Source organism: Mixophyes fleayi, chromosome 6, assembly GCF_038048845.1.
Source record: "Mixophyes fleayi isolate aMixFle1 chromosome 6, aMixFle1.hap1, whole genome shotgun sequence".
NCBI lineage: Eukaryota > Metazoa > Chordata > Amphibia > Anura > Limnodynastidae > Mixophyes > Mixophyes fleayi.
In genome coordinates, this window is record NC_134407.1 from 44,832,198 (window position 1) to 44,859,608 (window position 27,411).

At 39.3% G+C, this 27,411-nt stretch overlaps 1 protein-coding gene across 4 annotated transcripts in view; it reads right to left on the reverse strand.

Moving 5' to 3' along the window:
* Nucleotides 1-2,934: 2,934 nt before the first annotated feature.
* PRKG1 (protein kinase cGMP-dependent 1) overlaps nucleotides 2,935-27,411 on the reverse strand; it is a 796,378-nt gene continuing 771,901 nt past the window's right edge. For 2 of the 4 annotated variants that reach the window (XM_075216376.1, XM_075216374.1), the window contains exons 13-19: nucleotides 25,142-25,177; nucleotides 23,380-23,521; nucleotides 21,219-21,382; nucleotides 18,170-18,292; nucleotides 17,381-17,443; nucleotides 14,442-14,508; nucleotides 2,935-12,761 (exon numbers count right to left, since the gene is read on the reverse strand). In XM_075216376.1, coding sequence (XP_075072477.1) covers nucleotides 12,663-12,761; nucleotides 14,442-14,508; nucleotides 17,381-17,443; nucleotides 18,170-18,292; nucleotides 21,219-21,382; nucleotides 23,380-23,521; nucleotides 25,142-25,177 — 694 coding nt within the window. In that variant the 3' untranslated portion in view covers nucleotides 2,935-12,662. The remainder of the gene's footprint in view (nucleotides 12,762-14,441; nucleotides 14,509-17,380; nucleotides 17,444-18,169; nucleotides 18,293-21,218; nucleotides 21,383-23,379; nucleotides 23,522-25,141; nucleotides 25,178-27,411) is intronic. The other 2 variants (XM_075216377.1, XM_075216375.1) reach the window with 1 other exon arrangement.

Genomic DNA, 27,411 nt, shown 5'->3' on the forward strand with positions numbered 1-27,411 from the left:
GTTGCTGCATATTTTCACCTTTAGTCCTATGTTGCTAAATTATGCCCAAAGTGTACAGAAAATTCATAGAAAGCTGTAGTGGTAAACAGAGATAGAGGGGGTTTTACTAACCCGAGGTTTGATAAAATCGCAGGTTTCCATGCGCTTTGATGTGCGGTTTGTAAACTGTGCACCTTACTAAAGGTCAAGCCGCACATCAAAGCACATCAATCAAAACAGCCTGATCTGAAACCGTATTCCAAAGTGTTCTCAAATGGGATGCATCAGATCAGGCAGTGCTTTAAGCAGCAGGTGGCTAAACCAGACGTCACACCGCCACTTATTAGTAAAATTAAAAAAGACATGGTTCTGACAGACCAGATAGCTCAAACTAAAAAAATCAGCTCCTTTACACTTTCTAAATACTCAGTCTGCTCAGTATTCCGGCATGTGTCATAAAGCTAATAGTGTCATAATGCTGTCTCAATGGAGAGGAGTCAAAGGAGCCAGTAAGCAGAGCGGTATATAAACTACTGCAGGGCAGGGCCGGATTTACCGCTAGGCAACCTAGGCACCTGCCTAGGGCCTAGCGGCTCTCGGGGGGCACAGCTGGGGGGGACAGGAGCAATTTTAAAAAAAACAAACAAACATTTCGGCCCCTCACCCGACTCGCGGCACCTCCCCCCCCCCCGCGCGACTCGTGCCGCGAGTCAGGGGAGGGGGGGGGTCGGGTGCCGCGAATTGGGGGAGGGGGGGTCGGGTGCCGTGAATCGGGTCCCAGCAGCCTCTTCTCCTCTCAGTGTCTCAGTGATAGAGAGAGGACCGACGAGCGATCACGTAACTCTTTTTTTTTTTTTTTTTAAATCTGGACTGACCGAGGAGGAGCAGCGCACCGGAGAAGAAAGGCAATAGAAAGGTAAGTAAAACAATGGAGGGACAGAGGTGGTGATGGTGAAGGGGCACAGAAGTGGTGATGGTGATGGGCACAGAGGGGGTGATGGGCACAGAGGTGGTGATGGTGAAGGGCACAGAGATGGTGATTGGCACAGAAGTGGTGATGGTGATTGGCACAGAAGTGGTGATGGTAAAGGGCACAGAGGTGGTGATGGTGAAGGGCACAGAGGTGGTGATGGTGAAGGGGCACAGAATTGGTGATGGTGATTGGCACAGAGGTGGTGATGGTGAAGAGACACAGAGGTGGTGATGGACACAGAGGTGGTGATGGTGATTGGCACAGAAGTGGTGATGGTGAAGGGCACAGAGGTGGTGATAGTGATTGGCACAGAAGTGGTGATGGTGAAGGGCACAGAGGTGGTGATGGTGAAGGGCACAGATGTGGTGATGGTGATGGGCACAGAGGTGATGGTGAAAGGGCACATGTGATATTGTGAAGGGGCAAAAGTGACAATGAAGGGGCACAGTGTGATGATAGAGGGACAAAAGTGACAAGAGCACATACTTGGATTTATGCGTATTATTTATGCAAACAACTTAAGTAAGTATTTCTGCCCTGACTTCAATATTTATTAAGTTGTTTTGACCCAACTACTTAAAAAAACGGGACTGCTTGGTAATTATTTAGGGGTGCCTTTTTCTGCAGCAGGGTGGCCTTGCTCTTTTCACATGTTAGGTACGCCCCCAAAGATGCAAGCCACGCCCTCACCTCCTTTGGCGGCACATGCTTTCATATCTACTTAACTATAGGGGTATATGGTAGGCATGCGGCGGCACATGCTTTCACTTCTACGTAACTATAGGGGTATATGGTAGGCTGCAAAAATATAGTGCTATGGATTGTTTCAGGGAGGGGGCCCAAAAACAGTATCCTGCCTAGGGCCCTATGAGGTCTAAATCCGGCTCTGCTGCAGGGGTTAGATAGGACGGGGGTGCCAGGAGAGAATGGGGTGGGGAGGGGTATGCGGATTTGGGCATAATTTTAAAAATGAGATGGGGTGAGATGAAGGGGGATCCTGCCTATTACTTATGTACTGGGCCCTGCAATTTCCGGTGTCCCTGATTAGGGACACCTACTGTTCAGATATAGGTTGATGGATAAGTCCTATTTAAAGTACTTTAACAAAAGTGGAATTGTACTTTAAAATGTAACCATATATTGAGTAAACTATGAAGTTATATTGTCACAAGTTAACCCATGCATGATACTCATGCATTCTAGTCAAATCAAGCTACTTAAGGTGTTAAAAACTCCCCACTGTCACCCCCGGCAACCACCAACCACTCCCAACTGTCACTTCTCCTTCAAGAAATATATATATATATTTTTAAAATCTTTATAAACACTTTTAACAATTAACAAATTAAATTAACAAATTAAAAACATCTTAGTATACCAAATTTCAGCCCTTTCTGAATTTTTTTCCCCACACACACTAAGAATTTAGTAGGTCAGTGTATAACTTCGCCCAGCAGGTGGCGCTGCAGCCTGGTTTTATTTTTTTTCACACACACACAGACAGACTAACACACGCCACTAGACATTTATATTATAGATATTATTCACAATACATATGCTAGCGTACATTATATGCAAAGTGTCCACTTTTGGGGAACCCCAATTGCATGTATCAGAGAGCAAACGGCTACTTGTCACACTCAGAACTGCAAGCTGTCCTTCCTAAGGGCTGACTCTACCCAGATACTATGGGGAGCAGGATAGACATATATAGTTGTCCAACTTGAACAATACTTGTAACAGGGAAGTTTATGTATTGAAAGATTAGTGCCTACTACCTAGTGATGTGGGGTGGACTTTCACAGAAATGTGATAATGTTCAGTGGGCAACTATTAGTATATGACATCTTCTATAACACAAAACAAGTTGCCTTTTTAGAGGAATGGTGTCATCCAAGCACAAACTTCGGCAATATTCTTTTTAGTCCCAGTTGTAGTCACCAACTCCATGGGCAGCTATGCATTAAATAACATGAGAAATATTCAAAAGTAATTGCTTTATTTGAACTCTATAAAGTATACAACAGGCACTCAGCAATACGGCTGCAGGTAAAATACAGAGCAAATCAAGAGCAATTTATTATATGAAGAATATTATTCATCTACATCAAAAGAGTGCAACTGGTCAATGACCATTTGAGGACAGACGTGTTCAGACAAACAAAAGTCACTTTTTTATTTGTATTTTTTGAAGAATTTTATGCCAGAGAAGACCTAAGGAAAATATACCCATAAATATACAAAATAACGAACCATTTAAAAATAGCAGAAAGTGGAATAAATAAGCAACTTCCAATGCAACCTTTCTGACTGAAAGGCTCCAAAGCCTTGATGTACATTCAGTCTTAGGTATAGATTTACTAAAGCTTCTAAAACTGAAATGTGGATGTGTTACTCATAGCAACCAATCAGATCCTAGCTATCACTTTCTAGACTTTGATTGGTTGCTATGGGCAACACCTCCTCCTTTTCCTTTTTATAAGGTTTAGTAAGTCTACCCCGTACTGTACTGTGTATTAGAAAAATAAGGAGCAATAGGAACACACTTAATTCTGCTTTCTACTTGTATTGACAGTTGTGTCAAAGATAGATTGCATATACAAGAACTCATAGATAGCAAGGTGCTGCTTTGCTAAGGGCTGCGGAAGGCTGTTTGTTACACTGTAATACAATTTACAGGGATATTCACTTTGATGCAATCCAACATTAAAATTTGGATGGTGGATATAACAATGTCACGGCAAACTCCACTCCTTATAAGGTACTAAGGGGTAGATTGACTAAACTGCGGGTTTGAAAAAGTGGAGCTATTGCCTAGAGTAACCAATCAGATTGTAGCTGTCATTTTGTAGAATGTACTAAATAAATTATAACTAAAATCTGATTGGTTGCTATAGGCATCTCCACTTTTTCAAACACGCAGTTTAGTAAATTTATCCCCAAATGTTTGTTTAATAACATGCTGACTACAGCACACACAGATTTACAAAACCAAATATCTGTTAGATGATAATGGATTATAGAAACATTTGCCACTTGTTATTAAATGAATGCTCATATGTTTTGGAGGGTCACTACACCTAAAATAAAATCAGTTGTAAAACAGTTAACTCCTTCTCAGTCATTAGTGCTATTAACCATTTGTGGGGTACCCGCTACCCTCAAGCCCACATCATTACCTATTCCCAGCCTCAGTCTCCATCAAAAGCTTCAGTACTTCTAGTTTAGAATATCTTCTCGATCCAGAGCATTCTGTCCCATGGATGGAATGTTTAGGTGGATTTGCCATACTGATGGCTTTGCCATTCACCTGTCCATTCAGGTACCTTAGTTTAGACAGACAGGAATTAGGAGAGAGTGTTGCTCCTTCTCCTCAAAATAAGTAACCTGAGGGTCTGATCAGTGGAGACTTACACTCATCATCATCATTTATTTATATAGCACCACTAATTCCGCAGCGCTGTACAGAGAACTCATTCACATCAGTTCCTGCCCCATTGGGGCTTACAGTCTAAATCCCCTAATATAGACACACACAGACACAGACACAGACAGACAGAGACTAGGGTCAATTTTGATAGCAGCCAATTAACCTACCAGTATGTTTTTGGAGTGTGGGAGGAAACCGGAGCACCCAGAGGAAACCCACGCAAACACAGGGAGAACATACAAACTCCACACAGATAAGGCCATGGTCAGGAATCAAACTCATGACCCCAGTGCTGAGAGGCAGAAGTGCTAACCACTAGGCCACTATGCTTATGGGAAGAGACAGGATTAAATGAGATGAGATTGTCCAAAACCGAAAGAGCTGCTAGTAATATTCATAAATATTTATGCAAGTGTCAGCAATTTGCTGAAAAATTAAAGGGGTTTTTTTTATCTAAAAGAGCTTCAGCATTGAACTGTCTATTATAATGTATGTACTGTGCTACTCCTTGCCACACATCACATTTCATTAGATGAACCCGTGGGGGTTATTTATAAAGCGCAAAATGACCAAGACACCCCACAAAATCCTCTTTAGTAGAGCTACGCGCCTAGATTTCCGGCACAATGCATGGGATTACAGAACAAGGGCATGGTGTTTGTAGTGAAGCAGACTGTGGTAGAAGTTTGATGGTGTGAGAGCTTTCTTGTACGTAGTAGGCATGCTGCAACTAGTAATGCCAAGCAGTGGAAATATCAGAGTTCAGTTTACAGAGTGAGGAGATGAAGGGGTAGAGAGAACACATTTATAGGGCTATTTGCTATGTGGCTGCGCACTGTTATTTCTACTTTGCTAAAGGACTTTACACCAGCTTTAAGCTGGAGCCGATTGAGTCTTGCCATAGACTTTTAATTAGAGATGCTCACTGACCCCCGGGGAACTGGTTTTGGATTTTTTAGAAAAAATCCTAAAATATGCTAAAATCACAAAATTTTGCTCTTTTTTTTTGTTCCTACGTTATTATTAACCTCAATAACACTAATATCAAGTCATTTGCTTGCAGTCAATTTTGACCATCTCACAGATCACAATGGGCCTGATTCATTAAGGATCTTAACTTAAGAAACTTCTTATTTCAGTCTCCTAGACAAAACCATGTTACAATGCAAGGAGTGCAAATTAGTATTCTGTTTTGCACATAAGTTAAATACCGACTGTTTTTTCATGTAGCACACAAATATCAACTTTAAATTTCAGTGTACAAATAATATATCAAGTATTTGTGTGCTACATGAAAAAACAGTCAGTATGTAACTTATGTGCAAAACAGAATGCTAATTTGCACCCCTTGCATTGTAACATGGTTTTGTCCAGGATACTGAAATAAGAAGTTTCTCAAGTTAAGATCCTTAATGAATCAGGCCCAATATTATTTTCATACACTTTCGGACAAATACTGCAGCAACCTGGCTGGATGGTAAGCGACAGAGCAATGACACAAACACACGGCAGTTCCTAGCACATCTAGGACACATTGGCACACAGCAGTGGCAGAAAAGAAAAATGGTGCAAGATGGAATTGTCCTTGGGCCTTCCCACCCACCCTTATGTTGGATCTTAAAATGGAATCCAAAAATCGCGAGATCCGAGATTCAACAACGTAACAATGACGTTTTGCCTCGTTTTCAAATACGAAAAAGCGCGAAAGTCCTGAGTCGGCTCGGTACTCGGATCTGCTAAGTTCGGGTATGTTCGGTTCTCAGAGAACCGAGCATGGTCATCTCTACTTTTAATGGAATGTATCTTGGTTTTGCAATTTGGAGGAAAACTGCATCTCTAAAGCACACTATCCAATGTGAAACACAGCTTCACACACATGTAAGGCAGGAATGGCTTACTGGGGAAAACATGGATTTCTGGACCAGAATGTCGGCTTCTGGGGGATACAAAAAGATTCCCCTGGGCAGTCAGAGAATTGGATTGAGTTCAAATTAGTCACAGGTGCTCCTAAGTTGGCACAAACAATAATATCTTTGAAAAGATAAAGATTGGGTAGAAAGTACATATACAGGGCTTCTCCCTGTTTAGCAGGAAGGTGTACAGCATTTTTCTTCCTGAAAAATAACATGATTTTCCACACTGAGATGGTGAGGACCGGGTCTCATCCTATACTTTTAATGCTATACATCTTGCTCATTTAAGGTGCACTTTTGGAGCCTAGGCATATTCTCCCCAATGTAAAACACAGTTTTAAACACACAAAAGACAATGCTGATGTCCCCTCAGTCTCATGATTAATTTAAGCCACAGACTAAACAGAGTAGTATTTTAGCAGAAAACTGAGCAGGATAATTGTAAAGCTCTATGGAAACTGCTGGCGCTATATAAATAAATGATGATGATGATAATGATGGACTATTGATGTGACATTTACACTTTTCCACACAGTAACCTACCCTGAGTGCAGAGAGCAGACACTCACCTTGATGTGCACTCATCTGACCATCTAGGCACACAACAGTAAAGGCATTTTGTGCTGTACATCAAGTGTGATTCATAAATGACCTTCTCTGCGGTTTTCAACTCATGACACTGCCCTCAGGCTGTGCGCAAGACAAAAAGCATTTCTATCTATGCACAGTGACGCTCTGGTCTGAGGACACACAGATTGCATAACATTCCAAATATTATAAATTCTGCCATAATATGGACATACTGTACATATATATTTATGAATGTTACAAGATGTGACTTTCTCAAACTGGATCAACCTGTATTTTAGGTGTAGTGATGTCTCAGCAACAGCTAGATACATTCTCTATACACCTACACGATGCCTTGTTGCCCCACAAACCTTAAGTCTAGGCTTTATAACTGTGAGGCATCTGTAAGCAATTAACTATGGTTCTCCACACGGAGAAAAGAATATCTATTTGTCTATATTCATTATAAAGCTCAATTTTGCATAGCCATACAGGGGTTTAATCATTAAACATGATTGGGAAGAGCAAGTTTATGACAAACTGCAAAGAGTGTGCCTTATGAGGGAACATTTACAGTGACTTGGGGCATGTATAGACAATTGCTGTCTAAAAATTGATTATTGGTTATAACCTAACCCTAAACTAGCCCTCTGCTAGCAACAGTAAAGCTACCCATATGTGCAGTGATACACAGAGATTATATTGTGCACAAATTACAGCACATGAGGCAAACATGGCCTACAGTCTGGATCAGCATCTGATTGGTCCCAATCACGCTGATTGGGACTTGTAGAAAATGTAGTGACCACAATCTGATTGTGTATGTCAGGCCAGGCCAAGCGGTGGCCCTTAAGTTGTTGTGAAACTACAAGTCCCAGCATGCTTTGTCAGTCGATTCACAACACCTGGAGAGGCACAAGTTGGTCAGGCCTGGTGTATGTGGTCATCTGTAGACTGCATTAATTGGGTCCCATGTGCCTAGTGTATGCGAATGGACAAATTGGACATAGATCTATTTTTGGATGCAGAGTGTCATGATCTGCACTTGTGTGGGCTGTTTAGGACTTAATGCCTTACTAACACTATAATCATTTTCCTACTAGAGCACAGGAAGCCTATCAAAATAACAATATCCCCATAACTCAAGTAGGAATGTTAGGACATTGTTAGGAGTTTGCCAGACTTGCGTGGAAGAATAGGTCAGATTAGTGAGTAATCCCTTTACACAGCGTAACTACTGGCTTCCTCCTCCATGCTAGGGACAATTTATTGTCATGTCATAGTTTCTACGTGCACCTTAGCAAAACAGTAATACCTGTGTACAGACTGATAGTATGCCATTTATTAATTAGACCCGCGCATACATTTATACATTTCACAGAAATGATGCTGCATCTCATTAACAGATACACAGCTCCAGTACATTGAACAGAAATTATCAGAACAACGTCATCATTTCTGTATTTTTATCAATATATAATAAAGGCTTAAAAATCGTCAGCAGAAAGAACTGTAAAACGTAGCAAGCTAAGAAAGGACAACATTTTGAGGTGTGTTTGTCTTAGCCATGCAGCATAACACCAAACGGTTATTAGAAGATGCCATGGATTTAAGGCACTTGTAACAATGCCGAAATCATCAGGTCGTGGTACAGGACTATGGGACGGATGAGAGGACGGTACAGTCGCTCACTAATACTGACAATAATTTAAGTCCACCTGTACCTAGTAAAACACTGCACGTTACAAATAAGAAAACAATGAGAGAATTGCATGGGTTACTACTTAAAAAGAATCACTATGCATATTGTATAAAATATTAACACAAAAATAGCTATATTCACACAAATACTGTATTAGCCAGTGGTCCTACTGTAAAGTTTGAGAATAGCTAATGCATTTTAATGATTACATATACACTCCAATCCAGACATGCGTGGAACACATAAAATAGATGAATATCTCACAGCCAAATAATGATACCGTACCTTGTATGAATAACCAAAGTCAGAAAATGACATGTAAAATATTACTATGATATATTGTAAATCTTGTAACATAGCTTACAATACTGTGTATGTCACCAATGAGTTTTCTACGATTAGTATTTTATATTACCTACCCGATAACCCCCCCCCACCCTCCTTTATACAGTCGTTTAATGTGCTCATATACATTTTGATTGTTTTCCAAGCTAAGCTATGGATGAAACCTGTATAAAAATGAAAGTGCCTACAAAGTTTACCTCAGAAAATGACCACTAAACATGGCACCCATGAGTCCTATGAACAATGAGGGTAAATGGTGCAAATGATGTCATTTTTGTTTATTTCTTACTATCTACAGCTTGATATGTTTCTCAAGCGAATTAAACTATAACCAGTGTTCCATTTTTGCCACCCTTTGCCACTAGAGGGAGCTGCAGAGCAAGTCCAACGTGGCACGGAAAGAGTTGCATGAAAATGTTTGTCCTGAAACTCAACATTAAACCTAAATATTTAGGCTGCGCTAACAATAAAGAACATCAAATCTGTTTTGTAAAGATTAAAAAATCTACAGTAAAATGGTGCTCCAGTCTTTGGATACATTACAGTGGGAGGATTTCAAGGAAAGGCTGCTCTAGGAATAGGAGATACAGGGCAACATTACCCCGAACCATTTGATATTTCTTGTCAGTTATGCTGTCCTTCCTTAAGAAACACCATTTGCCCCACTGATAAAAAGTAGCTATCCCCTTCAACAGAGGTAGTTACAGTATATATACAGTATATGCCATTTTCTCTGCTTTTTATTAGACATATATGATGCTTTAAAACTGAACAACATTTTTCGACCATGGCATTTACAGGTCAACCTCTTTATTTTTACATCGGACATGTGTATAATTAGACATGTGCCAACGTTCTATTTCACTTTGTATATATTCTTAATAATACACATGCACTGTTTGTGGTAATAGTATTGTTACTATCCTGCTCACCTTGGTTTATTGCTACGTATTGACTCTAAATACAGTGGGGTTACATACACTAATACTTTAGCTGGCCAAGAGCAACACAGAACTGTTTTATGTTACAAGCCTGTAGGTTCAGAGTATGTCATACTATTCCATTATTGGTTGTTGATATAATTATTATTTTACAGAAGAAACATTAAATTAATAAATTACATTGCTGGAATCCACTCTTATTTAGTGGGACTTGGGTTTTTGCTCTAAAACATCTCTTTATTGCCTTAACTAATGGAGATAAGCCAGGCATTTCATTTATTATTGTAATAGATTTGAGATACTAATTAAAACACAGGTAAGGATTGTTGATTGAGCTGTACACATGTATCATAGATCAAGTATATACATAGCACCTATAAAAAAGTGAAAAGAGCTTATCTGACACTGACTGATATCATTTAGAACGACTATTACATTATCTTCACCCTCCTTTAAAATGCCCTTTTGGAGTGTGTGCATCAAAACGCTTTAGTCCCACAAGTGAAAATGGACTGGTGTCTGTTAATTGAGAGGTTTACTTTTCAGAACTAGGTTAAGTTCTTTACATGACCATTGTCAGTTTCTTGTTAAAGGGACGCTATCATGAAAAAATGGAGTATAATGTCAACCTAATACCATGAAAGGTACACTCAACTTAGTATATAGATGTCACTTTATATAAATATAATAATAACAGTCACAAAATTGTACATTTGCTTGGTAACCGTGTAAAAGATGGTGGTGGAACAGTGCGTCAATGGACCCATAGCAAAATTTGGGTAGGGGTCTAGTGATGTCACTCTAGCCTCCTGAAACCCCCACTCTGTTCTCTTTAGGGCCTTTTTTGAGTGTGTGCAGTTAAGCTCATGTTCCCACTCCACATGTGGGGGCTAAGAAGAGACCTCTGCTCAGTTCTTTTAAGATTATTGCTGGGCCCCCTCATCTCCAGGTCCCGCTGCGGCCACACCCCCTATAGTTCTGCCATTGGCCAGCTCCTAGGTCATCTTAGTGAGGCTGCAAATCAAGGAATAAATACTACTGAGCTACTGTGCAAGCACCGACTACAGGACACTAAGCTATATTTAACGATGTAGGGCTCAAAACAGTCCCAGTTTTTCATGATAGTGACCCTTTAATTTCTGATATTTGTCATGTACAGAATGAGATATTTACTTGCGGAGCTAGAACTCTCGTTATCCTCAGCTGACCACTGTGCATATTGGGATCTGCAGTTTACTTACTACAATATATGTATAAGTAATACCAATTGTGCAACAGTACATTGTCCTTTATGAGGCTGATGTTATCTCTATTAATACCTTGGGGGGAAATACCCAGTAGCCCATTTCCAATAGAAATCCTAAGGTTACTTCCTTCTATAGCACAAACACATGTGCAGCTCCTAACTAACTACATTCAGAACTGTAGATGAAGATGGATGAATGAATTGATACCTTTCATTATCATTATCAACAGCAAATGCAACAGTTGTGCTTTTTATTATTAGAATTGTTAAAAATCTAACAAAAGAGAGAGGTTAACATTCAGTCTGGTCATGAACACAAGTAAAAAACACAGCTTCAAGAATTGGTTTGACATGAACATATAATGACCAAATGATTGTGGTCCTCACAATGAGTAATATGTGACCAAAATCCTTTTTTTGCTACTTTATTGGGAAAGCTTGTACCATGCAGTTTATCACAGTGTACCCAGGGATGCCAAGAGGAGGAGGAGGGGGGTGTCAGGTTCCCCATCCCCAGAGCAGCAAGGGCTCACAGATCTGGAAGGTGCGGAGCTAGACCAAACTAGCAGATGACTGCACAGACCAACAGCAGTGTTTGTGGCTTCTTATTGGTCGATGCAATCACACACCCCTAGCAGGGGGTCGTCTGGGGCGAAAAGCTACTGTACCAGGGCCAGAACTCCCTCTCGGCAGCCCTGCGTGTATCCATTCTCAACATCACAGTGGGGCCAGCCACTTTATGGGCCCTGTCAATATTCAGGAGAATACAGCCTGTTAATTTAATAGGAACTGTTGATGTCAATCTACTAAATCAATGCTTTCTTATGAATATAAGCCGGCAAAATGGCTGCCTCCGTTGTGTGTGGATGATGGGTACCATTTAATAAATTTGTCACATTATTTAGAAAGAAAGGAAAGGATTGTTTTCAGCAGGACACAGCTAGGGTAAAACATTAATAAATATTTTCCACACTTATCTACTCTGACCTGCAGTAAGTCATCAATGTTCGTACTTTACAGGAGGCGCGTGCAATACTGACTCTAGAGCTGCGGCTGACTGACTCCTCCCACCGGCCCCAGCCAGCCGGAGGACGGGGAGAGCTGTTATACAAGAGCTAGAGAGCCAGCGGTACACAGGTCTCTTCTAAAGACTCAGGCATCCCTGCCATCTATGGACAACCGACCCCAAATAAATTATTCTTTAATGTGGATAGTGCTAGCTACAAAATATGTACACTTCTCATACATTGTACACTGTATGTTCCAAAGCTAAATGGTGAACTCTGCAAGAATTGAAAGCATATATTGTTTTGAATGAGAGGCTTAGCTCCAGGACCACCATGTCAACTGCTATATTAAAGGTAAAACATAAAATATGTTAAAGAGGGTTATTGTGAACTAAGCAATAAGTCCTAATGCCACTGTAGTTACTATAGCAGCATCAATCAAGGCATCATGGTGACCCCGAGCATTAATCTTCCCCAGTTCCTTCTTTTGTTCTCTTGGCAGCCACGTTTCAGGAAAGCTGTCTTCAGCAAGGCAGAAGCAGGTAAGAAAAATGCATTAAAAGTCTACGTCCCATCCTGAGTTGTCGTCAGGCGGAGGATCGTCATTATCTTCTGGAAAACTGTCAAAATTGCTTGTGTCTGTTGGGGATGCGACCTGCAACATAATAGGTGAAATGCTCTGTTAGAGATCTGATACAGTGAAGGTAGAACACTGGTACAGCTGGGATTTACTACTCCTGTTGGAATTATTATTGCTTACAGATACAATAATAATATGAAGAATTCAACCCGCCAACAAGTTGGATGTACCAGCTTTATAGCCTATAAATGTGTGTTTGACACCACAATATTCCCACATGACTTTGATAGGAGTCTCAGGTCCCTACGCTGTGCTGTTTGGGAACATTGCTCCTTTTACACTCTGTCCCTCAGTCTGTTGCTACCTGTTTGCCTGCATTCTACTCCTCACATTTCATAACTTAGACAATCACATGAGTGGACAACACCCCACTTCCCAGGAGATCAACACACTTGTTTTCTGAAACAATTTGTGGTGTACTACTTGGTTACAATGTAGACTTAAGATGTTCAGAAAATTCATTCTAAATTTCAATCCATTTTTGGGGCTGTTGCCTTCTTTTTTCTAATTAAGAAATGATCAAGAACCTGAGTGGCATGTTTTGATACAAACATATCATCAGCAAAATGAACCATAGACTAGATCCTTTTCTAGACCTGGTCTGTTTAGCTATATACCCTTGTATTATAGGACATGAATAAGTCATGTGTGCCATGGAGACCACACCGGTCCTCAAATTAGCCAGATATGCCCATGTGATCAAACCAAATTGGCTTATGAACCGTACGAAACCTGTCACTGGAAACACAGCTCCAGTATAATGAGGAGGGTACCAGGGATTTATCATCTATCCTGATTAGACTTTAGGAATTCCAAGCCAGCTTCTGTTACAGGTATTGTAATAAATTAGTAATCCTTTCTATTGTTCCTATGAAATAGCTACACAAGAGAAGTAGACTGAACCAGTGTATTAACACATGAGATGGAAAAACTATGACGTTCGGTACTTCATCTAGTTCCTACTGAGAAATTTCCTTCTATTCTTTCACTTCAGAATGAACTGTTGAGGATACTTGATACAGAGAACAGAAGTAGAATTCCTTCTGTTGCCTTTGTGTCAATTAAGTAAATACTGAGGGCTAGATTTACTAAGCTGCGGGTTTGAAAAAGTAGAGATGTTGCCTATAGCAACCAATCAAATTATAGCTGTCATTTTGTAGAAGGTACTAAATAAATGAAAGCTAGAATCTGATTGGTTGCTATAGGCAACATCCCCACTTTTTCAAACCCGCAGCTTAGTAAATCTAGCCCTGAGTCTTTTAGATCTCTCTTTGCGGATGTCCAATCATTGAGTGCCCAGCAGACACTGCCTAATGTAAATCACACACTACATATTTGTCTCTGTAACATTAATAACTCAGATCTGTTATGATGCAGGTTACAGTGTTGTAACACTTAGGTGTTTATCTACTAAACTGCAGGTTTGAAAAAGTGGAGATGTTGACTATAGCAACCAATCAGATTATAGCTATTTATTTAGTGCATTCTACAAAGTGACAGCTTGAATCTGATTGGTTGCTACAGGCAACATCTCCACTTTTTCAAACCCACAGTTTAGTAAATATACCCCTTAGTGTATGTTTTATGAACATCAGTTTAGTTTTGGTTACAAGTAAACCGGTTGAACTGTGTGTGCCGGCCAGGACAGCAGATGTACAGACGAGGCAGGAGATAAATGATGGATAAGATACTTACACTAGGTATTATAGGAGGTGTCAGTGTACCTTTTCTTAAACCTTCCCAATTAAAGCCTTCAAACCATCTAAAAGACAGAAAAAGATACACATATACCATTTGCTAATAATAACATTTTTCAAACAAGGTAATATAAAAGAACGATATTTAGATGCAGCAAACCTTTTTGTATCCAAATCACAAAATATGGCACAGCATTGAAATTGTTATTAAGTTGCTGTCAATTTGTAGGATCATTATTGCATTCCCTAAAGCAGAAATATATATATATATTTTGTAGACAATCTGTTGAAGTAACACAGTTATTTGTTTTGTTTGACAATCTGGAGACGTAGATAATTTATATTGTTTTGTTTCTTTATTAAGTTGATACTTGTTTGTGTGACAATTTATTTCCTCTACGGTTAGACTATTTTCTTCCCCTATTGAGCCCGTGGTGTTTTCTGCCTGTAACAGTCTGGGAATTGTTCCAAGATAAGTTTTTTATACCACTCTGTTCCTTCTGATCATAAATATGCAATCATATAATGTACTAGTTCTCTCTTGTACATAGTCCTTTATATGCAGAACAGTCCCTGCATTGCACATATTGGACTGTTTAAGGAGTGTCCCGGCAAGCCCCTCCCACCCGGGATAAAATAGTGCACAGAGTGTATTGACCTAGTGAAAAATATAACTAGGAGTCACCAAGGAGGTTCAAGACAATATAAAGGCTGCAGACCAGGCTTTTATATGGGTCATAGGATGTCTTAAACCTATAGTAGGGTACAATATTTCTTATAACACACAAGGCTCAGTTTGTAATATAATTTGTTGCTTGTACGGTGTGTTTTACCTTCACTGCCAGATATACATTGCTTAATGGAACACTTCCAAAGGAGGCATGTTATGTCATCACCCACCACCTGTATGTTATAACATCAGCGCTCACCAAATTTAATGACATCATACAGACATTTCTACATACACTCATGCCTGTTGTGCCATTGTACTGCACAACTTTACAATATTAAGAACATTGTAATAAAGTGCAAAGAGCTAGAGGAAAACTGTTACGATAAAACTGTTTAACCATTTGCGTAAAATTAAATAGAATTCAACTACAATTAAATTTTATTTTACAAACAATTAAAATGATTAAGTATATGCTGAGTAGAACGTGTGAATGTTAATTTAACACAACATCAGACATATACATTGTTATACATGTTGTGTTTCCTCTGCACAGTAGAGGGCAGTGTATTCTGTAGCAGTTTTCCTCACATGGGACTATTAAGCATTAATCATTTTCACTGACGTGGTGGGAAGATTAATTACTGTGACCTGGAGATGCAATAAAAGAGAAGCACAAAGCATATGTTAAACTAAAACCTTTTACTGAACTTTTCAGTAATTCATAAGTAAATGTTAAGAAACTTGCAAGACAAATCTCTTCTGACCCCCTTCCATTGTAAGTTCATCAATTAAACTAGCATCAATAGGATGCTAGCTCAGCGAGAATGCTTGAATTAGTAGAGAAATGTCTGCTGTAATTTGATAACAATTAGAAATACAGATAATAGCCAGAAACGTCGGCTGATTAAAGCTTATATAATTGATACTACAGGTATTACATAGCTGAACAATTTAAGGACTTTTAAAAAGTGCAATATCATGGGAACATCATATTTGTTTGTGTGTGTTTCAAACTAAGGTCAGAAAAAGCCCTGAGATAAAATCATTTTCCACAGTGTATGTAAGAAGTTAGTAAGATAAGAATCATTTTCCCAACATCTTGCTGTCTAGAAAAGTAATTTTTGGCACAAAGTTGTTAAAATAACATTTAATCTGCTCTCTTGGGTGTACGTGCAAAACGAGTATGTCCACGCCGCAGGAAAATATCGTTTTTATCCCATCTTTTTTTACACGTTGCCTGTTTTTCTACAAGAAAAATGTTTAGTCTTGTTAAACTTGCCCATGGTTCACTATCTTACTGGATATAACAGCGTGTAGTTATGTGTTATGATGTTACAATGATCTTAACAGGACCTTTTAGAGTACATCCTCTGATTATTTTTGTACAATGGAAACATAAGTTTGATAGATCTAATGGGTCATGTTAAAGTGGACCTTCCGCTTGAAAACTAAGATTACATTCTACAGTTCACACTGACCCTTGGCCAGGTCCCCCAGCCTGACTAATGCCTTTATCTTAACTTCACAATGTCAAACCAATCAAAATTAATTAAGCAAATCAGTGTATCCAGCCCTCATAGCCCTGGTGTCATGTTGAAGGGATACTGGTAAAATGATACAATAACATGGGCTATTATACGTATTAGAAGGCAGGACCATTGCTGGCCAACCTGGGGATTTAAATGAAACAAACCACCTTGCTCATTGGCTTTCAATGGATGGGAGGGTGGGGTGAGTAAAAAGCAAAAAGGATAAAAAAAAATAGCACTTTCAATGTATACACATATGTAAAACCAAATTAAATTAGATTTTAGCCCAAGGGGCAAGACTCGACTCAGCAGACTATTAGGAACATTTTAAAGAGAAAATGCAGACGGCCCAGTAACCCAGCCCAAGGTAGCCCACTATGGGGCCGGCCTGGGGGGCAGGGGGACAAAAGCCCCCCTGCTCCCCAGCCCAGCCTACCCCTGCCATGATAGGCTGGTGTTATGACATCACAGAGCAGAGTCACACCCCCAGCCTGTCCCTGACACAGAGGAGCAGCCAGCAACACCTGCCTGCAGTCACCCACGCATGCTTCACACAAGACAAGTGTGTATGGGGCGGGGGGCCATCCTGAAGGGGGATGCCTGGAGGGCAGCGGCACCCAGTAACCTTACACTGGCCCTGGTAGAAGGACAGCAATACCTGGGTAATTCAGACATCCCCACCTTCCTGCTGGGCATACTGCAGGCATCACAACAGGCTGTGTACCAGTCACTTACTTGTGCTTTTGGATGTCTTTCACTCCATTTTTCAGGTTTCCTAACCTTTCTGAGGGATTGTCCCTGGTAAAAGAAAATAAATTTTACATGAGTAATAAAAAATGCTGATCCCTCCTCTTCACTTATTTATTATAGCAGTAGTGAAAATTATTACTTGAGATACTATTCATACATGGGAATATAAAAAAAAAAACCCAAGAAATTATTTCTGATCCCCTCAAAAAGTTCATGTTTGCAGAATATCCTGGTTTGGGCAGATGCAAATCTTTAAACAATTTAGTTATTCACAGTGGCAACAAAGCTGGATAGTTTCCTTAGTCTAATATTCAGTACATTGCTTAATTACTAGAATAAAACAGGAAAAAAACTTGCCCCTACAAACCTACTTCCAAATGGAACTTGTATTCTAGATAGAATAAGGGCGTTACAAATAATAAAAGAAAATGGTAAGTATTTTCGTTCAAGGGTAAGAATATCTTATCTATGATGCACCTAAAAAGTTTTGTAATTACAGTACCCAATATGAACCATAAGAGGGCAGCACACTCCAGGAAAGAAATCAGATGCAAAACAAATTCAACACTTTCCAGGAATAAAATAAACAATTGATACATTTTTACAATACACTCATCAAAGTGTGCTCCAGCAAATCACTGAGCTAAGCTTGAGTTTTAACATCTTCACAATAGTTCAATCCAAAATTGATTAAATAATCTACCAATTAGCCATGGGAGTTACTGATCACAATTTTCAAATGTATTCCTTACGTACTGGGGCCATAATTCTCACCTGCATAGTTTTTTTATTAGATTAGCAGCATTTTTGGTAATCTTCTTTGGAAACTCAATCATGTCGATTCCTCTCAATATGATGTTATAAGTCTTCATAGGGTCTGGACCTGAGAATGGGGGGCTGCGGAGGAATGGATACCGTTAATACTTAAGAAACTCTCATTGCTTTTTATGATTTGAAGAATTGAATGATATTTCTTGATACAATGCTAATGGAAGTTGTATATGTTTTATTAGTTGAAGTATATCATTTATATAGTATCAGAAGTAAAGTGCTTTACATAATAAGTACATTGACAATACACACATTATGGCTCAAATTAATTCAGCTAAATGCTAACAAAACTGAAATGATACCCATGACAAATAGTATGCAACATATAGAGTCTGCAATAACAGGGGAAATGAGATTTATACATTACTGGGGCATGTGATCCCCACTAAGGAGAGCTATGGATGGATGTAATACGCTCCCACCTATCTACCTAATTTGGTCATGTTCAGTTGGAGGTTATAGTGCCTGAAATGTATTACAGATGCTTAGTAATACAATTGGGGAGTTATATAGGCTGTTTTTGACTTTACGTTTTCTTACAATTAACTTGTTGCAAAAATAACACATAAAAGTAAGATTGCAAACTCTTCAGGTGTTCAGTAAATGAGCAGCTTTTTAATTAATTTTACCATTTATTTATATAGCGCCACTAATTCGGCAGTGCTGTACAGAGAACTCACTCACATCAGTCCCTGCCCCATTGGGGCTTACAGTCTAAATTCCCTAACATACACACACACACACACACACACACACACACACACACACAGACTAGGGTCAATTTGTTAGCAGCCAATTAACCTACCAGTATGTTTTTGGAGTGTGGGAGGAAACTGGAGCACCAGGAGGAAATCCACGCAAACACAGGGAGAACATACAAACTCCTCACATTTAAGGCCATGGTTGGGAATTGAACTCATGACCCCAGTGCTGTAAGGCAGAAGTGCTAACCACTGAGCCACCATGCTAATATTAATGATATTTTGTCAGAAAACTAAACTTATAGCACGGGTAATGGGACCAGGCACAGTCTTTTCATTCTTACTTTGCTTCTTGGCGTTAAGTAGTAATCACTCATAATTCCCAGGACAGCACCATTTATAAATATGGCTCTACTTATAGGACCAGCTATACTCATCCGACTTCGGGATTATAAAACAATCTGAGAGAGGTGCTGCGGTAATCATTTGGCAGCCAGATGCAAGTGTAACTGATACCATAGGGGGCTGCTGATTACACGAGGACAGACGGTGCCTCAGACTATACGCCATTATCGCATGAGTCAGTTACTAAAATGTGGCTCTTCTCAGGTCTATAGCCTCTATAGTATGACACATCCTTTATTGTGTCTTCCCGAAAGCCTCATATTTATAACTGAACTTATAACTGACTGATCTGCGTATGTCAACTGTATACATTAGATGTGACCCAAACTGGTTGTGCATAGTAGCTTCTACAAGCCCTGCTAGTAAATAGACAAATCTGTATTATGAACATGTAGTATATAAAAATGGTTGCCCACGAACAAATGAGGGAGCCAGACATATCCCAATAAAGGATTCCTGTGTGAATTTGGGTTGCTGAGTGGGAAAACAATTGGAATAAAACGCACTCAACTAGCCAATGGGAGCATACCTATACTACCTCACACTGGTTTCCCAAATGTCTGAATCATTCTGAGATGCAGGTCAAATTATTATAATTATAAATAGACTTTATCTTATTCCTGACAGAATACAAAAAATGTGGCCTAGACAATCGAGGTCATGTTGGCGCAAGTGCAATTAGTCAATGAGTAGAACCATTATACTTATCTTCTGGTAGACCATTCAATCTGGCAAATACGGTTCTTAATATTAACTTAGGGCCCTTACTATAAGCAATTCCCCAAACATGCTAGATGTGTGCTAGGTCACAATGTCATCACAACTAGAGCGAACATAGCCCAAAATTGGAAAAACCCTCTGATCCTTACCTTACATTAAATAATATCTAAAATCCAGTTCATTCTTAACATGTAGCTCTAAGAATACCATAACTGACTTCGACTTCCTTCCCTACTATCAAATGATCTCTATGCAATGAATATGTTACCGATTGAGAGGGTCTACCGGCATCTAATCCCAGTACTATCTCTGACCCCTTACCTTTTAGCCTCAACGAGTCCCCACGAGCGTTACAACACATTTGACAGGTTTCTTATCCGTTTACAATACAATGATGCGCATAATATTGTTCTTTTGTTAAAACATGTTTACAATGTATTGGACATTTCAAAATAATAACTTTTCTAACGTTTCTCAATAAAAACTACTGAAGAAAAGAAAAATGGGTTGTTGGATCATTCTGAATAATGATAACTGTTCATGTCTCGAGCTGATAATGTGCTTTTAATGAATCTGCTGTTGTTAGATCTTTAGAACCTCAGAGGGGTACCAGCAGAGGCTTCACATCAGAGGTGGGCAGACTGGTACTTGTTCCAGAATAGTTGGAGTGCCACAAGGTGCCTAACTGTATTATTTCATGTACACTCCATTGGCATGTGTATGGCCTGGCAGCACAATAGACACAAAGGGCTAGATTTACTAAGCTGCGGGTTTGAAAAAGTGGGGATGTTGCCTATAGCAACCAATCAGATTCTAGCTATCATTTTGTAGAAGGTACTAAATAAATGAAAGCTAGAATCTGATTGGTTGCTATAGGCAACATCCCCACTTTTTCAAACCCGCAGCTTAGTAATTCTAGCCCAAAATGTTTAATCAATGGATTTCCTAATGTTTAAGATCACACCAACTACTCTGTGCTTTCAATCCCTGCACCCTAATATTATTTATCAGCTTTCAAGCATAATATTGTATGTCCTTGTTAAATAAGCATTATTGTACATTGATGACTGCCAAGTCTTGCTGCTGCCAGTGATATAATCAAAGTGACAACGGCATAAATCTACTATGGTTTGCTTTTTCTATATTTACCATGGCAATGCTCATACCTGCCAGTCAAGAGTTCATACATTAAGATTCCCAGTGACCAGTAGTCTGCTGAAATGTCGTGACCTTTGTTCAAGATGATCTCTGGAGCTACATATTCAGGGGTTCCGCAAAATGTCCATGTTTTCTTACCAAAGCCTATTTTCTTTGCAAAGCCAAAGTCAACCTGTGACGGAAGAAGAACATTATGAAAGCCAAGTAGTTGGTATTGTGCTCACCCCTAGACAAAAGCTAAGCCATCTGCTGTGGATATTACTCTGCACACCACACTGTAGGAAACAAAGGTCATCTAGAAAAGAAATCCCACGTGTAACACCAGAAATCTTTCAGTCATTGTACAGTTATCTACAAAGCAAAAGGCAGTTAAATGTAGTCTTTCAGTCTTTGAAAAAATAAAATCTATATTTCTATTTACTAACAGGCCCACTAACCCTACAATTATAGGAAATTGGTGATCTTATAGTGATGAAATGTTTACTATATTTTCAACAAAATAAGCAACCTTGATTGTTACGGGACTCTGCTAAAAATTGCCTTGAAAAAGTATTTAGCCCTCAACACATTTTTCACATATTGTTGTCACATTCTGATTTTAAAATAGAGAGTTACTTTTTTGGGATTGATAAAGTATTGAGTATTACGACTTTCTCAAATTACAAGAAAAACAGAATTAGTATTCATACCCCATTGCAATGGCAAGTATACATCATCTAAAGAGTGACACAACTTGTGTAAGAAATGAGTGGTTCACCTATTGTCTTTTGTAAATATAAATACCCCTCTCTCTGTGAAGCCCTGCAACATGGTAGAGGCTTTTAGTAAAGGCATTGGACATTCCTTGGTGCTCAGTAAAGGGCATTGTAAAGAGTATGAAACTGCAGCCACACTTCCTAGATCAGGCGGATACATGGGCAAACAATCTCTGGGGCATTCCACAAAAAGGGAATTAATAGGAGGACCGCTAGGAAGAAGCCAGGGCTGAAAAAAACAACACCTCTTGGCTGACAAAATGTCATCTAGATACCGCAGACCAGGGCCGGATTTACCATTAGGCAACCTAGGCAATTGCCTAGGGCCCAGCGGTCCCCAGAGGGCCCTCCCAGGGCTGGAGGTGAGACCACCCTTTAAAAATTGCCCGTTACTTATGGGCCAGTGCTATGTGCTTGCCCCCCCGGGCTAAAGTCTTCCAGCCAGCCCCTGATTAGGGGTATATGTTATGCAAAAAAATTATAGTGCTATGGATTTTTTCAGGGAGGGGGCCCCAAACCAGTATCTTGCCTAGGGCCCCATGTGATCTACATCCGGCTCTGCCGCAGAAATGTGGCAGAAAGTCTTTTGGCCTGATGAGGTTAATGTTGAACTCTTTTAGCGTGAATGGAAAGAGATATGTATGGCGCAAATCAACCACTGCCCTACAGTCTGGTAACATCGTCCCCACCATGAAGCATGACAGCGGGAGAGTCATGTTATGAAGATGCTTTTTAGAGGCAGGAACTGGTATTTTTGTCAGGAACGGGAAGATGATAAATGGTGCTCATTACAGACAAATTCTGGATATAAACCTGCTCCCATCTTCCAATAGCTGAAGCTGGAGTGGAAGTTTCTCTATCAACACTGCATTGACAAGATGAACACTGCAAGGGTAACACTGGGGTGGCTAAAAATGAACAAAATATATGTTTTTGAGTGTCCCAGAGTCTTGACCTTCATCCCTTAACTTGTGGCAAGACTTCAAACATGCAGCCAATTGCTGCTCCCTATCTCGGTGTTCAAAGACAGTAGAGACATAGCCAACAAAACCACTGTTTGTAATAGCTGTAAAAGGTTGTTCAACTAACCAAGTGGCATAATACTTATTAAAATAGGATATTTCAGTTTTAACATTTGTATTACTTTATAGTTTCTTCTCTCTGCGAAGATCAATGTGTGACTCACAAATACAAATTCCCCTTCTAACAAACAAGAATCTTACAGTCTGGAATTTGTAAGTGTGATAAAGGTGATAGGGTTTGAATACTTTTACATAGCACTATATATTGAAGGCAACAGGCAGTAACTTTCCAGCAAAGATAGCTAGAGCTCAAGCTAGTAGCTAGAATATTAATAGTCGTTCACTCCAGATAATCTTAATCCTAATATATAAGGCTAAATCTTTTCACTCACCAGCTTTGCATAACCTCGATGATCCAGAATAAGGTTCTCTGGTTTGAGGTCCCTATAAATAATTCCTTTGGAATGCAAATAAGCAAAGGCCTCAACTACACAAGCTGTATAAAACCTCGTCGTAGAGTCCTCGAATGAACCTCTGCAAAAAATACCATGAAATCATAAACATATATTCATATCATCTTTATATTTATGTATGTATGTATTGGAAATCACACTCACAACGTCCAAAAGACTTTTACATTCAACGTGATTGCTGTTGAATGACCTTAGTACAGCTGTGTTGTCTAAGGTGTAATCACAATTCAGTACAATGATCAAATACATATGCAATGAGCAACACAATTATGCAATGGAAAAGGATACAGTGAAAAATGTCCATTGTAAACGGCCAACATGCCATGGATACCTAAACAATTATGTCCCTCAAATAATCATTGTCAGTGTATAAGCTCCCTTTGTTTACAGTAATAATGAATATGGCTTGGCTCCAGTTGACACGCATAAAAGTAGATATTTTAAACATATGTTGGTGATTGAGAAACCTAGTTGCCATAAATACTGGAATATCTTATACAGTGAGGTGTCAGCTCTATCTTGCACTTTGTTGATGATGGTTTGTCCCATCAGACTTCCATGTTAAAATCACCCTAGACAAGAAAACATTACCAAGTTGAACTGTCACTGATGCTCCAGGCAATCACGCCTCTTTCAAAGAGACTTCCAGTCATGCTAGCCATAATAATAGGCAACCAGAACCGGACGGCATTATCCATAACCATGCTGTGATATTACTTTTAATTTACGTTTAATTAACGCACAAGTCACACCTGTGTGGAAGCCATTGCTTTCAATATACTTGGTGTCCCTCTTTTTACTCCACTACCTGTACGTAGAAACACTGTTTATACAAGTATTGTTTACTGAAGATTTCTGGGGTTAAATGTATCAAGCTGAGAGTTTTTAGGCGGGTTTGAAAAACCAATCAGATTGTAGCTATCATTCATTTAGTACATTCTACAAAATGATAGCAAGAATTTGATTGGTTGCTATAGGCAACATCTGCACTTTTCAAACCTGCTGGAAAACTCTCAGCTTGATACATTCACCCCCTGATGTCATTGCTTCAGTGTTCAATATGAAAACTTGTGTATTCTAAGGAATAATGCACCCGCTAATGTAAGTGGTTACGGACATTAGACGTCACCTCAGATTTCTGTGGCTTGTATAAGCCTATTGCCATGTACTTTTTATGGTAACAGAACTCTTCTGTGACTTCTAATATCCCTATCATTTACAGTACAATGAATTACCCCTTTTATTGAAACAGACACATATAGAGTAACTTGTGCATTATAGGCTAATTATTAAATGTTTATATTAGTGGCTTATATAGAGCACTGTAGACAATGTGGTGTATTGGTTCCAAAGTAATAAGCAACTATTTAAACTCATAGATGAATAGGCATGATGAGACACAAGTAAATAAAAATATACATATATCAAATGGAAACACACTCATTGATTGATTGTGTCTTAACCAGTATGTACACACAGCAATGTCATGTTCCCACTATTAGAAGGGATAGGGTAACCTGGCTTTGGTCATCTCATTACAATGATAACCGGAGCTACTTAGGAATGTATATATATATATATATATATATATATATATATATATATATATATATATATTAACTTGAATACATGCTGGCGATAAGACACAATAAGAACAGACATAGCAGAATAAAATTCATACTTATACACAGTTTGAGTTACTCCTGGTGTTGCTTTGCTGTTCAAATGTTGTCATAGGTGGGGAAAAGAGCAAAATGCAGAGAAAAGTACTGTCATTTCATCAAGCAAGTGACGCAGGATGACTGTAATAACATTGGGTCTTCACATGTTGTTCCTCACTTCCCTATACCAGACCTGTTCTGATCACAAAGGAGTATAACTCCCACCTGCGCCTGTTCTTATGTGAACAAACTGGGCTGAGATGTGCGTTGCAAGTTTGCTTCAATAAAACAAACCAGTCGGAGGGGAATAAAAATTAAAAGACACATTTTCCTTTAGTTGGTGCATATTTAGTAACTTGTTTTGTTATAAGAGAAAACACTGCGGTTAGTTTTAATAATTAGATTAAACACTTTGGGTAATAATGCACAATCAGGTGTAGCTGGCTGTGTAACATATGCTACATTTATATAAACCTTGGACACGACTGTCTGTTCTATGTCCAAGCACAGAACAACAGATGTAGGAAGATACATTATGATTCGGTGTTCTCCACAGCACCTATTTCCCGGGTGTATTAACTTACCACCCGGCTCTTGGAACCCAACAGAGTCCTATTATAATGGAATAAACCATTGTTTCTCCTATTAGAACAAGTGCTATGTGAGCACTACTTCCAGCAGTGTGTGTTACACCACTGACCACCAGTCTGACCCGTCCTGCCAGGTGTGGGCAATAACCTCCAACCCACCAACTTCTTATTGCCATCCGGCTGGCAACATTTTCTGGGGAGAACACTGTGATTAGCTTGTGAGACAAGCACAGGGATTTTCTTATGCTTTATGTAGTAAGCAAATAAAGGCCATGACCCATCCATGCCCAGTACAGAGCCTTGTGTTCCACACTATCCCCTCCCAAGCAGCACAGCGGGACAGAGCAGAGCGCATGGACATCATATTGAATAAACTGCTCCCAAGTGATTGCAGTTCCCCTATCATAGTGCACAAGACCTTGGTGACAGGTCCTTTCTAGGTATAGGGGTGTACCTAAGTATATGGGTTTGGAGCTATGATCCAGAATTGACTTTCCATTTCATGACCGGAGGAGGCACACTGCTAGTTTAATCTTAATAATGCTCAATATATGTCTGTAACAGTTTTATTTTTCTGTACAACTTAGACACATGCAGAGTATTTATAAATAGGGTTTCCATATTTAGTGTTTATTTTTTGGGCAATCCTATGTTTATTATTCTTGGGTTTTTTTGTCACATAGAAAAACATATACACTGCAAAATATAAAAATCCCATATAATTTGTTGTTTATCTTCTTTTTATTTTAAACAGGCAGGGGGGTGGAATCAAGGAACATTGTCCTAGGGGAGATGTAGAAGTATATTCTTCCTTCTTATACACTGCTCCCCTCCTCCAGTGTAATGAAGAGGGGACGCCTTTGTATTAATAAGCTGGAGATCCATAGCTAACACTACTGATCGGGGCTCCCCCTCAGCATTGGGAACCTTCCACAATCTCTCGAGGCCCTTTAGCAATATTGTAATCTCCACCGCTAACCCACGCTTATTTAATGTGAATTGCGTTCGTACATTATACAGAAAATGGAGTATGTTTGCACCTAGGCCTATGCCGTGTAATTTGGTGTTCATTTGTATCTTTTGCTCTTTGAGAAGCCTAAGATATAACTTCGTATGATGGTTAAAAGACACTTTCTGCGCTATTGGTTCCCCATCTTACAAAGAGATAGATAAAACCTTCAGTAATGAAGTATATCCTATATATTTATAAAATTTTCCACGTAATTCACAGTAGCATAGCGGGCTTAGAGTACTTCACAACATCAGAACATTTGGTCCTCACAGTAAGAACTAAACTTACAATTTAAGTGTACCAACGATCACATAGCAGGTACTTGTGACCAGCGTCTGAGTGTTTGCACCTCCCTTCTCACATGTGGTACCGATCAGTGTAAAGCGTGGTCCCTCAGGGTGTACACAGCTGAAGTTCGTCAGATTACATTCAAAACCCCTCCCAGGTCATGAATATCAGACAATAGTTCATATAAAAGAAAAATACAGATATCTAGCGTATTATGTATGAAATGTAGATTTAATAAAATCGTATAAGCAAACATCTAGATATCATATAACGAAACAGGTGATACAGTTGCCCATACCGGATAGCAGAAAGAAATTCGCATGAATAAATAGTAAATGTTCCGAAACTTCAATCCACTTTAATTATCTACCAGAGATGTAATATCACGGGAATAGGTCTC